We start from the raw sequence: 14,641 nt of genomic DNA, 5'->3' as shown, positions 1-14,641 counted from the left end.
CCTAGTTCATGAGCCCCTGTATATTAAAACAACTAACTCCTCTCTCTTATGGCCCACACTTAAGGTGTGCAGTAAGCTTTATTTTCTGCTCGATCAGCAGAAATACTCTAAATGAGCAGCATGTGCACCATCAGTGTGTGTCTTATCTGACTGAAGACCTACACCTCCACTACATAGCCGATGTGGCGCTAGGAGCCAATCGCGTTAGGCTTTTCAAAAAGCCAGGGATAGCAGAACAGGATGCTACACAGATTAGAAAATGAAAATTGAAAAGGGTTGATAAAATGTGGGGTTGTTGTTATCGCAGTCACTGTTGTCCGTCCCATCTGTGAGTCCACTAAATAAAAAGAAATAAAAAGAAACATGTTGCTAAACAAACCCAGTGTACATCAGAATTCTTAAAAACATGCCAGGCTGAACTCCAGCTAAGTGATGCTGGGGCTGAAGAGGTTTAAGTGTAGATTTAAGTGTCAAATATTATTTTTATTGCTTCTTATGTACACTGCAGGGAGAATGTTTTCTTTTTTTACTTATTTCATAACCAAACATGCACACAGACACTTCTTTAGTCTTCTGAAATTTTAACTGAAAATGATAAGTATATATCATAAATACACATCTCATCTTACGATGCACTTTTGTTTGTAAAGACAAACATTTACCTCTTTTGACTGTGTTAGTATCTACACATAATATACTTCATTATCGGCTTTCGTGGGAACCTAATGTTCTTACATTCAGTCCAGATACCTAGAAGGCTCTGCGTGATGCATGTTACATGTCTACCACAGAAATGATAAGGTGAGAAACAGTGTAGTATACTGTGCAGTAGAAACTGTGAGTACAAGACAGTTGGTAGAAGATCCAATATTTTTGGAGCAAATGAGAAATCGGGATAATAGCAGAATATTAAATTATAGAAATCCTTGAGTTGCATCTTAGGATCTACTTTTTGCCTCATTCCAATAATAACTTGGACATCATTAACTAACATGCTAAGAAATTACAGCAGAGAGTAAAATATTGTATTCAAAACCTGGACAGCCATACATTTTTTTAACATCCAATTACATTGGATTACACGCCCTGGTCTACCCAGCACAATTTTCTTTTTGCTCTCAGTAAATAGATCTACAAAATATTAAATATATTACACAAGGAAGAGCAAAGACTACACATATATCTTCATACCTGTCCAAACGACCGGTTGTTAATAGTTCTGTTTAATCTTTTTTTTTCGTTCATTCAGTCAATTTGCTGATGTAAAATAAACGTGAAGAGTTGAGAACGTGTTTGTAGCAGGCTACTGAATCAAACTGACGACATATAAAAGCATATTGAGCCCGGCAGAAACTATGGTGGTAATGGACTCCTGTGTAATGGAGTCCATAAAAATCCTGGAGCATTTCATAATCTTCTGGCTTGTAACAGTCCCCTGAGATCTGTGTAAGCATCTGCTTATGCAGTGGCCATGGAAACAGGTTTCAGACCCATTTACCCCTTCATTTAAATAAATGCATGTACGCCCACACACATCCAAGTAGTCATGTATGCATGTAAAAGCAGTTCACACGAGCATCATGCATGGTGCACAGGCAGACATAAACGTTCCTGACAAGCATTTATATAATTTTCAAAATAACATAACTGTATTTAGTAACAAATCAATATAAAACAAAAACAGCTTTTATGAATATTGTATTTAATACTGTTGTTTTTTTTATGCTGTTTTTTTAATGCTGTTTTTACTGTTAAGGTAGTTACAGGTAAAAACAGCAAGAAAAAATGATTAAAGAAGAGTAATAAAAAGAAGATGTTATTACTTAATGCAATTTTACCTGTTCAGCTGATATTCATCCACTAATTTCCACTAATTATGGTCATCATTCATGCTGCATCCAAATGCGTTTAATGATGATCCAGGGCTGTTTCACTGGTTTAATCCCAAGCTCATGCAGTCACAACTACCAGGAAAAAGGTTTGTGTGTCTCAGTGTAAAGATGTGTAAACAAAAAACCTAATGTATACACACATCTCTGTCTGCATCTGGCTTTGTAAATTATTTTTCTGCATCTTCTCACATGCTTTTGCCTCTCCCATAACACACAAACACACTCATACATACACATATTTATACCGCAGCCGTTTTTTTCTTGTCCTTGGTGACCCTGCCCGTTTGAGTTATTTCAGATTTGGTGGTTAATCAAGGCAACCCGGGGAGTTTATCTTTTATTTTTTCATATCTATGCCCTTCAGCGAGCTTTGACTCAGCTGAAGGGAACGGAGAGGCAACCAGGGATGATTTTCGGAAGGTGTTTAATTTTCCTGGACTCAGGCGCACAGAAGCAGCATGAAAGGTCCTTTACCAAATATATACATATAAATAATAGGATGTTATGTTTTGATGTTGTAACATAGTCACAAAAGAAGCAAAGGGCTTGCAGTGTGAAAATAGTTCCTAAAATATTTTAAATAAGCAAAAGAATAAGTTAGGCTAAGCAAACAGTTGTACATCACATTGCGTTACTGGGTGTTCTTGAAACGTTATTCTCTGTGTGTTTGTTACAGACCGAGTGTGACCTAGAAAAAGGTTTGGAGATGAGGAAGTGGGTCCTGTCTGGGATCTTGGCCACCGAGGAAACATATCTCAGTCATCTGGAGGCACTGCTTCTGGTGAGAACACACATCACTTTTAATGTCCTCATAATGTCCAGTATATAATCAATCTACCAACTGCTCAGGAAATATGAGTGTTTACAATGGAAATGATTGGTTTTTGAGTATGAGAGTGAAAGCTTTAGATATACAGAAGCTTTTCAAATGTTTAGTAGATTGTTTAGAAATACTATTTCTCCCTTTGCTGGTCTACTGAAGGGGCAGCTAACATTAACGTCCCCCTAACTTATAGATGCTTAAACAGTACTCTCACTGGCCACTTTATTAGGTACACCAAGTTAGTGTTAGTAGTAGTAGGTTTGCCCTCCAAACTGACTTAATTCTTTGTGGCGAAGACTCAACAAGGAAACATTCTTTTGGTCCATATTGACATGGCAGCATTTGTCAGCTGCTCATCAATCTTCTGTCCACCACATCCCAGAGGTGCTCTATTAGATTGAGATCTGGTGACTGTCGAGGCCATTTGAGTACAGTGAGCTGTCATATTCAAGAAACAAGTGATGATTTGAGCTTTGTGACATGGTGCAGTAAAGCTGCTAGAAATACCAGTAAGAAGATAAACACACTGAGGCATTTAAATACTGCTGAGTAGGTACTAAGCTCTGGTTTAGACTTCTGCAGGGAATCTTTGTGAAGTCTGTGACGTAACCTACTCCAGTGGTTTATGTCTTTGCCGGCATTTATCCTTATGCACCACGCATGTGTTAATTAAGCGTGTGGTTGTGTCCTGGTGTTTTATATGCAGTGCCAGCAAGTACAAACAACGTTGTTTGATTTTATTTTATTTCCTGGGTCTCTGCTCTTTGTTGGGGTAAGATTTTTTTCAGGGGCAGAAATATTTGTCCCTCTAGTTTTTCCACTTCTTTGTACATTCCCTCATATCCGTTCCGATAGTATCGTCGATTTCCTTACAGGAATTTTCTGGCATTTGTGGCAATGTGGCAGATTCATCACAGCAGGCATCTGTAGTCCAATTTTGGTGAGCCTGTGTAAATTGTACCCTCAGCTTCCTGTTCTTAGCTCACAGAAGTGGCGCCCGGTGAGGTCTTCTGCTTCTGTAGCCCATCTGCTTCAAAGTTTCAGAACGGCTATTCTGTTACCTTGATTGTAACAAGTAGTCATTTGAGTTACTGTTGCTATTCCTATCAGCTCAAAGCAGTCATTTTCCTCTGACCTTTGACATCAACGAGACATTTTCACACAGAGAACTGCAGCTCTCTTCTTTTGGGCCATTGTCTGTGAACAATAGAGACGGTTGTGTGAGAAAATCTAAGATCAGATCAACAGATCAGCAGCGTCTGAAACTCTCACACCAGCTCTTCTGGGACCGACAACCATTCAGCGTCATAAAATCATCTTTCTTCTCTATTCTGGTGCTCTGTTTGGACTTCAGCAGGTCATCCTAAGTGTGTCTACATGCCTAAATGTTTGTTTCAGGCATAAAAGGATTTGAAAAGGTGTGCCTAATACAGTGGTCGGTAATTGTATCCTAACAATACCGTACATGTTACTGGTTATCCCAGATCAGATAAGGCAGGTAAGGTAGCAGTAAAACCTGTAAAGCCTCCTTGTTGCTGTTTTAATACTGATGAGTATGACAAAGAAAAATGTACCATACTTGAAACAAAAGACACCTTGGTGTAGAATATGTGATACCAAAGTGTAACCTGTAAAAGTCTTTTACTGTTTACTTTAAATCTGAATTAGTTCATACATTATAGTAGTGCAATATAACAGTCACTTAATCTAGTCATATTTTTTTTTTCTATAAGATCTATAGAATGCTTCTAACATAATAAACACAATAAAGTAAATTTATATCTGCTCTCTTGGTCCTCCTCAGCCCATGAAGCCTCTGAAGGCTGCTGCTACAACATCCCAACCAGTGCTTACCGTGGCCCAGATAGAAACCATCTTCTTCAAAGTGCCTGAGCTCTACGAGATCCACAAAGAGTTCTACGATGGACTTTTGCCTCGTGTCCAGCAGTGGAGCCACCATCAGAGAGTCGGGGACCTCTTCCAGAAACTAGTAAGGCTGGAGCGTAGTTACCTTTAGTGCGCCTTTAGAGCTCATAGCCAGAGAGAGAAATGAGTCAAAGGGTGGGGGGTTGTAGGGTGTTTGTTAGAGTGTGTACCCTTGACAGCAGAAATGTCCCTCTGTGTAACTGCTTGACATTACCCCTAATAAAACTTGACAATATGGGCCACCCAAAAAAACTTGACAGCACTGATAAGAACAGCTACAGCTGCATTTCTGACCCCAAACAAACCAACAGGGTTCACTAGGGCTCCATTACTCAGAGTAATGTTATTTCTTCCATCGGAAGGCTTCCATGAAAAGCTGAATTTCTTAAACCAATAGTAAAAGTAATTTGATTTTTGGAGTAAAGCTCTTATTATCATATTAAATTCCAAACAAACTGATTCTGAATCATCTCCCCCCCCCACATTTCCGCCTAAACAGCCGTTTTTGTCCTTCCCAGGATGTCAGGGCCAAATCTACACTGGGTCTGTTCAATCATTTTCACAATGGGTCAATTAACCCACAATGAATCATTTGTTAATTCTCTTAGAAATACTGCTCCTTTCCCACTCGTGTCTCCCTCCATTGCTCTGTCTCTCTCTATCCCTCTCCCCCTCTGACTCACTTGTGCTTGGACACACACACACACACACACACACACACACACACACACACACACACACACACACACACACACACACACACACACACACACACTGAGGGAGGTGCAAGCGTCTTTCACAATGCCGCCTTTCTGCCTCAGGCAGCTGAGACCATCACAGTACTGTGTGTTTCACGTCTAGAAGAAGCTGCTATAAATAGGAGCCTCTCTCTCTTTCTCAGAAACACACACACACATACACTCTCTCTCTCTCTCCCTCCCTCCATCTTATTCTCATTAACTTATCTTGGGAGGCGCCCCTTGTGGCTTGGCTAAGAAATAAGAATTTAATTGGTTTTGTCTTCATGTCAAATAAGCAAACATGAAAATCCAGTCCATCAAATTGTTGTATCCATCCTCCTTGTTCACACTGAACTTCTATCTAATAAAACTGCTTCACGGTCACCTCTAACATTAAAGAGATGACATGGTTCTGATGTTAATTATTGAGCAGAGCGATTGTTAGCTGTGAGATGTGTTTGAAAGGAACGCTGCATGTTAAATCTGGCAGACTGGCATCCTACAAGACACAAAGAGGCACCAGTAGAATAATGACTTCTTCACTGGTTGCCGAGCAAGGTTGAATGAAGGGCAAATTTGACCTCTGGGGCCCCCCAGAGGATTATGTCAATTAAGAACTTCATTTTTGACTATATTAGATTTCATTTGAACTTAAATTGGAAGGTGTAGCTAGTATTTCCATAGACTGGTGCTAGTTTGCCCATATATTTAGAGAGCTTCTTTGTCTGGCTCAGCAATTACGTCACTCGTTTTCATTTTGTGTTTTTTCTTTCTTTCCCCACCTTGACAGTCTGGTGTAGCTACAGTAACTATTGTTACTAACACTGTAACTGTAAATAGACATCTTTAGATTGATGCTCTCATGCTTATACATTTACTACCTCATACACTTCCCTTCTCCAGACTATAGTTAATAAAAGTCAAAAGGTGACCATGCTGAGCCTTGAAGAGGGGGGGAAAGGGAGAAAATGTTGGATGACAGTCTGCATTAGAAAGAGAAGGAGGGACGGGGATTAGTTGAGAGGAGAGGAGGTGATACAGACAAGGACCGGGGGGTAGGGAGGGTTGAGAGGAGGTAGGAGTTGACTAGGCAAGAAGATTTAGGCTGCTGCAACTGTGATAGAGCTGTCTTGCCATGACTCTGAAATCTTTGAGGAGAGACAGGCTTACGAATCGTAAAACATCAGAAGGAAGCAGGCGAGAATCGGAGAGAAAAGAGGAAGTGCCAAAGCATCAGTGACAGACTATGAGCATGACTGTCAGAGAATAGTGTTTGAAGACTGAAAATAGGGCAGAATCATGCTCATGTTTCTGCTGCTCCCTCACACACAGCAACAAAGTTAAGGCTTTGCACCATGAAGACAGCCAGGCAAACTGATAAACTGTCTCTGAGCATTTCAAGAAGAAACAAAAAAAACCTGATGACACATTTTTGCTTTCGGCCATGGTACTGTTGTGACTCTGATAATGTTCGATGCTAGAGCCACCATCATGATCCAGACTGATTATTATTATTATTATTTTTTAATTTTGGATGGATTGATGTGAAATTTTGTTCAGCCTTTTAGGAGAAGCTCAGCATGAATTTTAAGAAAAAAAGAAATTCAAGAGTATTTTTTTAAAGTAAACACTTCTTGCTGTGAGACACGGGTGCCTCACAGCAAGACGGTCCTGGGTTCAAATCCAATGGCCAGCCTGGGCCGTTGGATTTGATTCCTCCCACAATCCAAAGACATGGATGTTTTGGAGTAATTGGCAATCCTAAATTGGCCATAGGTTTGAAACAGATTTCCCTAACATTTGTTACGTGTAGTTATTTACGAGTCCTCACTAAGACAGTATGACAGTGCAATTTAGAAATATAATTTTATTGTCACAGGAAATTACTTGTTTAAGCTCTACCTTCCAGCCATCAGCTGGCTGTATTGTGTTCCAAACCTGTGTCAATAGGGAAGTTGTATAGTGCCCTCTGGTGGGCAAAGAACTGCAACAACGCTCATAACATGATTGAAGGGTGTTTCTCCTGGCAATTTTTTAAATTTTGTTAATTTTTATTTGTTGGTCATTATTAATGCTGATAATGATATATCAGCAAATGGCTATTACCGACCAGTATATCAGCCCCGTTGATAAAAAGTCATAATTGTTATTAATCTTTAGTGAGGAGCATAATTTCTACCTCAAGACTTATTTTGACTTTAATCAATTAGCAATTGCTGAAAAGCAGCGACTTCAAAGACATTAAGTGAAGCCTAGAAAAAATAATGAAGAAAAAACAGAACAAAAATTGAATCGTTTTACAAATGCATGCACTGTGTGAAAAAGTATAATAACTTCTGTGCCACCATCAAATCAAAATCTCTGGTTCACTTTGGTTCACTGCAAGCCTCAGTTCGCTTTGTGTTTAGATCTGATGAGCAAGTGTTGCCTGCTAACTTGATAAACTGAAATATTGTGGCATATTGGTGGTTTCATTGTGAGCATGTCAGTGTACTGGTGTTGGCACTCAAAGCACTGAGGTAGCACCATAGGACTAGATTCTTTCATTAAACTTAAAACAGAATTAAAGTTTTTTCATTCTGTCTGTTCTTGTATTATTATGTCGACATAGACCACACTGATCTTTTTTTAATTTTGTCTTTCTCATATGTGTCAGAAGGCTTAACTAACTGAGGGCAAATTCAGCTTCCTCATAGAATGACCATAGTCTGTCATGAAGCTGTTTTCTTAATGTTGTTTTCCACTGTGGATTACACACATACTGTCACAAAGGGACAAATCCGGAAGTGAAAAATCCAGACACCTAAGCAGTTCTTTTCATCACCCAAAGGCATTTTCTGCTATGATACTGTAGCTGCATTTGGTAAGCCTCAGTGCTGTTGTGTGTGGAAGTGGCTGGCAGACACAGTCAAACTGTCACGCTCTGAATGGCTTCCGCTGTGTCGCAGATTGTGTGGCCCAGGGCAGGACTGGGGATTGCAGGACTATGAAAGCTACTTTACTCCTCACCTTCCTCTTTGCTGTTTCTTTCTGTGCGTGAATGTGAAACACATTTTGAGACAGTTTTGTTGCCTAAAAATGCATCTGTGAGAACCTGATTTAAAAACACAGTTAATAGGGTGCAAATTCCAGTCAGGTGGCACGTAGCATGTTGCCTCAGAGCTGTAAATAGTTTTGGACACACAAAGCGAGATCTGTCACTCTTGAACAAGTGTAAACAATGTTTAGAAAACTTGTGACTGCATTCCTGACGTAATAAGCTCTCACACCCCATGAATTAAAAAAAAAGATTTAAAAGGAAGAATAGGCTCAGTTTGAGATGTTTTAGGTTAATAATTGAATTAAGTAAGGATTGTGGAAAAGTGGAAGAACATCTAGGTCAACAAAATACATGAAGCCTCATATATATTTATATTTAAAAAGTAAAAGCAGTCACAAATCACCTGGCCTTGCTCAGAGTCAGGCCTCATGCCGAGGCTTGTAAAGCCTGTATTCTCTTTAAATTAAACGGAGTCTCACTTGTTTGCCATGTAAAACATTGGGATCGTGCAAAATCTTTGACCTTCCCCATATTTCTTTATATTTTGCTTGGAGACTGGAAAATAGGTGCACCAGTTTACTGAAAGGTCCAAACACACATGGAAATAAATGTATGTTTTATGTATACATAGACATTGTCGTTGTTTTTAGGATCGTTTTCATGCTGAAAAATGAAGCTGCTGCCAATCAGACACTTTCCAGTACCATCAAGATTTGATACCTTTTTCATATTTCCATCGATTCATAATTCCATCGATTTTAACAAAATTCCCAACCCCGCTGGCTGAAAAGCAGTCCCAAACCACAACAGACCCTCCGCTGTGTTTTACAGATGGCTGTGAACACTCATTGTTTTACCTCTATCATGACAAAATGATGATGATTTGAAGCAAAAATGTAAAATTTGGATTCATCACTCCTGTCACCAACGAGTTTTGCTCCATTTCTTTTGTAATTTGAGGTAGCTCAGCCTTTTCTCTCTGTTTTCTTCGTTAAGAATGATTTCTTGAAAGTCACTCTTGCACTGATGCTGATGAGGCTTTGGCAAATATTAGATGGGTGAACTGAAGGGCTATATGCATCTCTGTCAGGCCTGCCACTTCTTCTGTCCTCTGCTTGTTCAGTTTCCTCAGATTTTAAATGTCACTCTGCACACCATGCGAATGCTGACTTTTTAGGTCTTTGGGAATCAACTTGTTAGTGCTAAAATACCATTTCATGCCTGCCATCATGTGTTGTTTTTAGATTTTGTAGAAATTATTTGTGGATAGTTGAGTTGGTGGTGTCTTTTTATGCTTGATTAGTGGTCACCCCCCCCCCCCCCCCCCCCCCCCCCAAAAAACAAAAAAACAAAAAAAAAAAACCAAAAACAAAACTTCCTCTAAAAATGGTCAGTTAGAAGGATTGAAGTGAAAATGAGTGAAAACACGGCCAATGTCCAAAGAAAAGACTTTTGGAAAGCCTGAGGAACTTTCAAAATAGAAAAATCTGGTTCTTTGGAGGCAAAATATAGAGAAATTAAGGGTATCTTGACAGTTTTGCACAGTACTGTGCATTAAAAACATACATTTTTTTTGTAAAATTAAAGAGAACAAAAACTACTATTAGCCACATCATTATACACCTGATACTGGAGACATCATCTGGTCAGCCAAAACTAAAAGATGTAATCACAGAAACTGTAATTGTGTTCATGTTTTTGTCTTTTTCTGAGCCCTTTTTCAGACGGGCTCAGACCAGGTAATCAAATCTGGTGTGACTGGTGACACACGAACAAACTTGTGGTGCACAGAGCCATTTGAAGTTCTAGAGGAAGTGAATTAGACTTTAATAAAATCTGAAAACGAGTGTGAGATTGAAAGCCTTGGAGACAGTCCATAGATTGTTGATGTGATGTGCCTCAGCTGTGATCATGTAAATATGCCTTGTGTCTGTTCTTCACCTTCTTTACTTTCAGATGAAGTTCTTAAAACACTATTGTCTTTTTTTTTTTTTCACAATCTTACTAAAAATCAAATGGCTTTTTCTTCAAGTGTAATCTCAAAAAGTACTATATTATGATTGCAAGTGATGTAAATGATGTGTAGTCTAAACCAAACGTCTGAAGCTTCACACAGGCTAAAAAGGTCTCAAGTGCAACAAAGTGCTAGGTGTTTCATGCTTTAAATGCATTCATTTCTGCTCAGTGCACTCAGGTAAGACATGCTTACGTACATGCTAATCATTTTAGAGGTGTGTGAGAGTCTGCGTCACTCTCGAGGCACAAATCTCCACTGTACTCCGTCCGCATCCATCGGCTTTTGTTCTGGAGAATTGATTGTCCTTTTGTTCGCGGCAGAGATGGATTGCAGCGCTGGCAGGCAACGTTCGATGGAGTTTTATTCAGTCACACAGCTCACTAAATGTGCTTTCATAGCCTCTGTTACACCAATCATTAATTACTCACCCAAGCTCAGTGCGGGGCTCGCTGGTTGCTATGGCAATGTGCCGCAGAGACCACCATGGTTACACGCTGTAGCTGTGATCTGTCTCTCGCCGGTTGTTTTGTTCAGTTGTCTGCCGCTCATGTACAGTCCCTGGGACACACAGCTGAACAGACTCTGTGTTACAGTTCAAATGCACTTTGTACACATTTGTCCAGTGTTTCGGACATCTGTGCTGCAATTTTAGAATTTCTTTTCCCACTTACTCATTACTTAACCTGTGGGCATTACAATAGCAGTGCAGACAAGTATAACTGCACTGTCTGGAAGGCACTACAGAAGACTTTCGGGTAATTTTGTGTGTCTGAATTTCTAACTTAAAGTCTGAAAGCTCAGGAAAGATAGTTTGCCCTTATTTAATCCTCCAACATAGAAGCTTTTTAAAAGTTGTTCAAGCTCACTGTCACTGCATTGCGAAACTGCACTGTATATAAGTTTAAGTATGTCTGATCTGCGAATTAAAGTTTTTTTCCTGCTCTCTCTCTCAGGCCAGCCAGTTAGGGGTTTACCGGGCATTTGTGGACAACTATGAGCTGGCTGTGGAGACGGCGGAGAAGTGCTGCCAGGCGAACACGCAGTTTGCTGAAATTTCTGAGGTAAGAAAGCGAGTAAAAAGAACAGTTAAGTCACTTGATTCCTATTTACCAGCAAACTGAGGGTCACAGCTTGTGCTTTTTTCCCCTTGATGTGCTACGCAATGCTTTACAAGGATCATAAAGCTCTATAAAAATGTGTCTGTTCTCCTTTTAAGAAGTCTTCTCCTTTTGCACTTCAGAATAGTATGAAAGCTTGGAAGCACTGAAAAGGCAGTCAAAATGTCGGGCTAGTATCTCCAGATTTGAACTTACTCAACCTGCTGTGAAAATAACTTGAAATTGAGAAAATATGAAGAAATTTGGGTTAAGGCAAAATTTTGGAATAATAACATTCAGCAACATCACATGATTTATTTTTGTTAGGTTAACCTTTTTATTTTATGCAACTAATGTGGTGTTATAACAGCATCTGATGATGAAAAACATTAGCTCACTAATCCAATCACAGACCAAAGTGATAAAATTAACTGAACGCAGTATGAATTGATGCTGCATCGCATTTTTGTTGTCATGACTCGAGCCACAGAGCAGTTTGTGATGGTAAAGCTCTGCTGGGGTTGGGGTAATTACTATTATTTCTACATGATGTTAACATAAACTTTCCTTAGCTCTGTACCTATTTATACAAGAAGAGCAAAAATGCACCTAGCTGCTTGTGCAGCTGGAGACAACGCAGAATGAAGATGATGACTAACCGTCAGCTGTGTTCAATTAGTGTGTTCAGTCAATGAACATTGCCTAAGAGGTATTGTAGACTCTGAAAGAGTCAGTTTAGTCACTGCTTAACATTTTTGTCCCCGATTAAATGCACTTGCAAAACACACTGCCATCGTTCACCCAAACAGCTTTTATAATTCCCTTGCATTTAAATTTTAATGCTCTGCTGAATATTTCTGTGCAAATGCAGCCAGAGGCAAGATGTGATGTGTGCCCATGCGTTTAATATTGTTTGAGGATAGCGGATGGTGTTTTCTGCAGTTTTCTTTGGTGAAGGCCTCTATTTGGCTTCATCTGCAATTAGAGCACCTGTAAAATAGGATCTCTCCTGCACAGGGTGTAGAAACTGTCTCATAAATTGGAGTATTTTTATCGAAACTTGAGTTTCCAAACGCTTCATGGGCTGAGAAGATATTATACTCTGGCCTCAAATCTAGCTTTGAAAGCTGATATAAAATCCGGTTTAAACTTCGTCTCCCAGTAGAGTGTTGTACTGAGGCTGTCCAACATAGATAGGAAATGTGCAAGCTCCAGCAACATCGCAGCTCTCGTCATACATTTTGGGATATTTCTGTTTGAACGGCAGCCAAGGATTTAGATTTTTTGAGGGGGATTTGAGGAGAAGTGTTTTTTAAACTGCTATGTATGAATTAAACAGAAAAAAAAATATTGATCCTAAATAATGATCTTTTATTATGTGGAAGAAAACTGCAGTTGTGAGTTAAATTAGTTCTCATGCCATTTCTTTCTCTTTTTTGTCAAGCATGCGTTAGTTTCTGCCACACCATCAGCACATGTCTGTGTTTTCTGAGGACCAGTAGTCAAGAGTGGAGGCTGGTATCTACATGCATATGGGGAGTTCATCATCGAGGGTTGTTAATGGCCTTAGTAATGATGCATGACTCAAAGCCATCTGAGCAAGATGGTGGGGGGAAAATCTGCTGAATATTGCGTAATTAATTTGGAAGTAGATGACCTTAAAGCTAAAGAATGAAAAGATAGTAACTTCATCGTGTTTTGTCACTGAAGAGACTTTTAAAGGTCTTTTTATACATTTTTAAGCCACTGTTTGCACCTTTGTTTTGTACCCAAACAGAACCTGAAGGTGAGGAGCCCCAAGGACTGTAAGGAGACAGGCAAGAACTCACTAGAAGGTCAGCTCGTGCCACACTTTACACCCCTTCTGTGTAAACATTTTTATTGTCTATATGTTGCAAATGGGCTCAGTAAAAAATCTGTCTGTTATCTGCTCTTTTTTCGTTTATAGCTTTGCTTTATAAACCAGTGGACAGAGTGACACGCAGCACTTTGGTACTTCATGTAAGTAATAGAGAACGTGCAGGCCCAGCGATGCTCATTAATAACTGTGTTCTACTGTATTTTGGGAATTGTGATGTTTTCTCACAAATTAAACCATGAAAGAATGCGTTGGGTGATCAAAGAACAGCCTGTGTTTCATTTGTCATTGGTTAGCATAATTGCATATATATATATATTTTTTTTTTAAACCTGACAGCCCGTCTTTTTTTTTTTTCAGCTGTTTTATTGTACTGAACGGTTCTATGGGTCTATAGTTTATTGAATCTGTGAAATCTTATTGTAGAAACATTGAGCCATAAAGCTGTGTGACTCATCCATACATTTCCTGGACTGTGTGTGTAACACTTAAAAGGAAAAGAGGATTATAGTTAACTCGTAATAAGTAAGATTTGCTATACTGTAACTTTATAAGTTGAAAATATGCTTCTGCATCTCAATGTTTCTCCTTGTACTGCTAGGACTTGCTCAAACACACACCCATCAGCCACCCGGACCACCCCCTTCTGCAGGACGCCTTGCGGATCTCCCAGAACTTTCTGTCTAGCATCAATGAGGAGACGACGTCCCGTCGCCAGACTTTCAAGAAAGGAGAGGTGAGTGTTACAGAGGTTTAAAAGTCACGCTGAGGTCTGAGCTGATGTCATTCTTTGGTCCAATTATTGCCTTGAGCAGCTCATAGGAGGTGTGGTATATTCTGTTGTCTCGAAATTGTAACTATGACTTTAATAAACTGTAACATTAAGGACACATCTTTGACTTGAATCTGTTAAAATGAAATGAAATTACATTAAATTAAATCAAAACTCACATAGTGCTTGTTCAGTACACCCTCTAAATGACCTTGAAGTTGCTACCATAGGGGTCTACCAGATGCACCAATCTGCAGCCTAAAGCAGAGCCCATGTCCTTATATGGTCATACCAGGGTTGTCTAGTTGAGAGCAATTCCCCTAACGCTAACACAGTTGATCACAGCCGCCCCCACCCCCGCCCCGCTGTCTCTCTCATCCCTGGAGATGGCTTGATGCACATGAGTGGATGCCTCTTGATTGATAGCTTGCGTGACAGTGCCGTACATAATGCCTTGTAATGAGCAACCAGTCCGC

The 14,641-nt window shown here is 39.6% G+C and overlaps 1 protein-coding gene across 1 annotated transcript in view; it reads left to right on the top strand.

Moving 5' to 3' along the window:
- The window catches only part of bcr (BCR activator of RhoGEF and GTPase), an 84,652-nt gene that overhangs the window by 50,937 nt on the left and 19,074 nt on the right, over positions 1 to 14,641 (top strand). The window contains exons 3-8 of the mRNA XM_004538258.4: positions 2,569 to 2,673; positions 4,520 to 4,705; positions 11,392 to 11,499; positions 13,313 to 13,370; positions 13,484 to 13,536; positions 13,995 to 14,129. Coding sequence (XP_004538315.1) covers positions 2,569 to 2,673; positions 4,520 to 4,705; positions 11,392 to 11,499; positions 13,313 to 13,370; positions 13,484 to 13,536; positions 13,995 to 14,129 — 645 coding nt within the window. The remainder of the gene's footprint in view (positions 1 to 2,568; positions 2,674 to 4,519; positions 4,706 to 11,391; positions 11,500 to 13,312; positions 13,371 to 13,483; positions 13,537 to 13,994; positions 14,130 to 14,641) is intronic.

The sequence above is a fragment of the Maylandia zebra genome, linkage group LG7, assembly GCF_041146795.1.
Source record: "Maylandia zebra isolate NMK-2024a linkage group LG7, Mzebra_GT3a, whole genome shotgun sequence".
NCBI lineage: Eukaryota > Metazoa > Chordata > Actinopteri > Cichliformes > Cichlidae > Maylandia > Maylandia zebra.
This window is presented reverse-complemented; position numbering and strand designations above follow the sequence as displayed.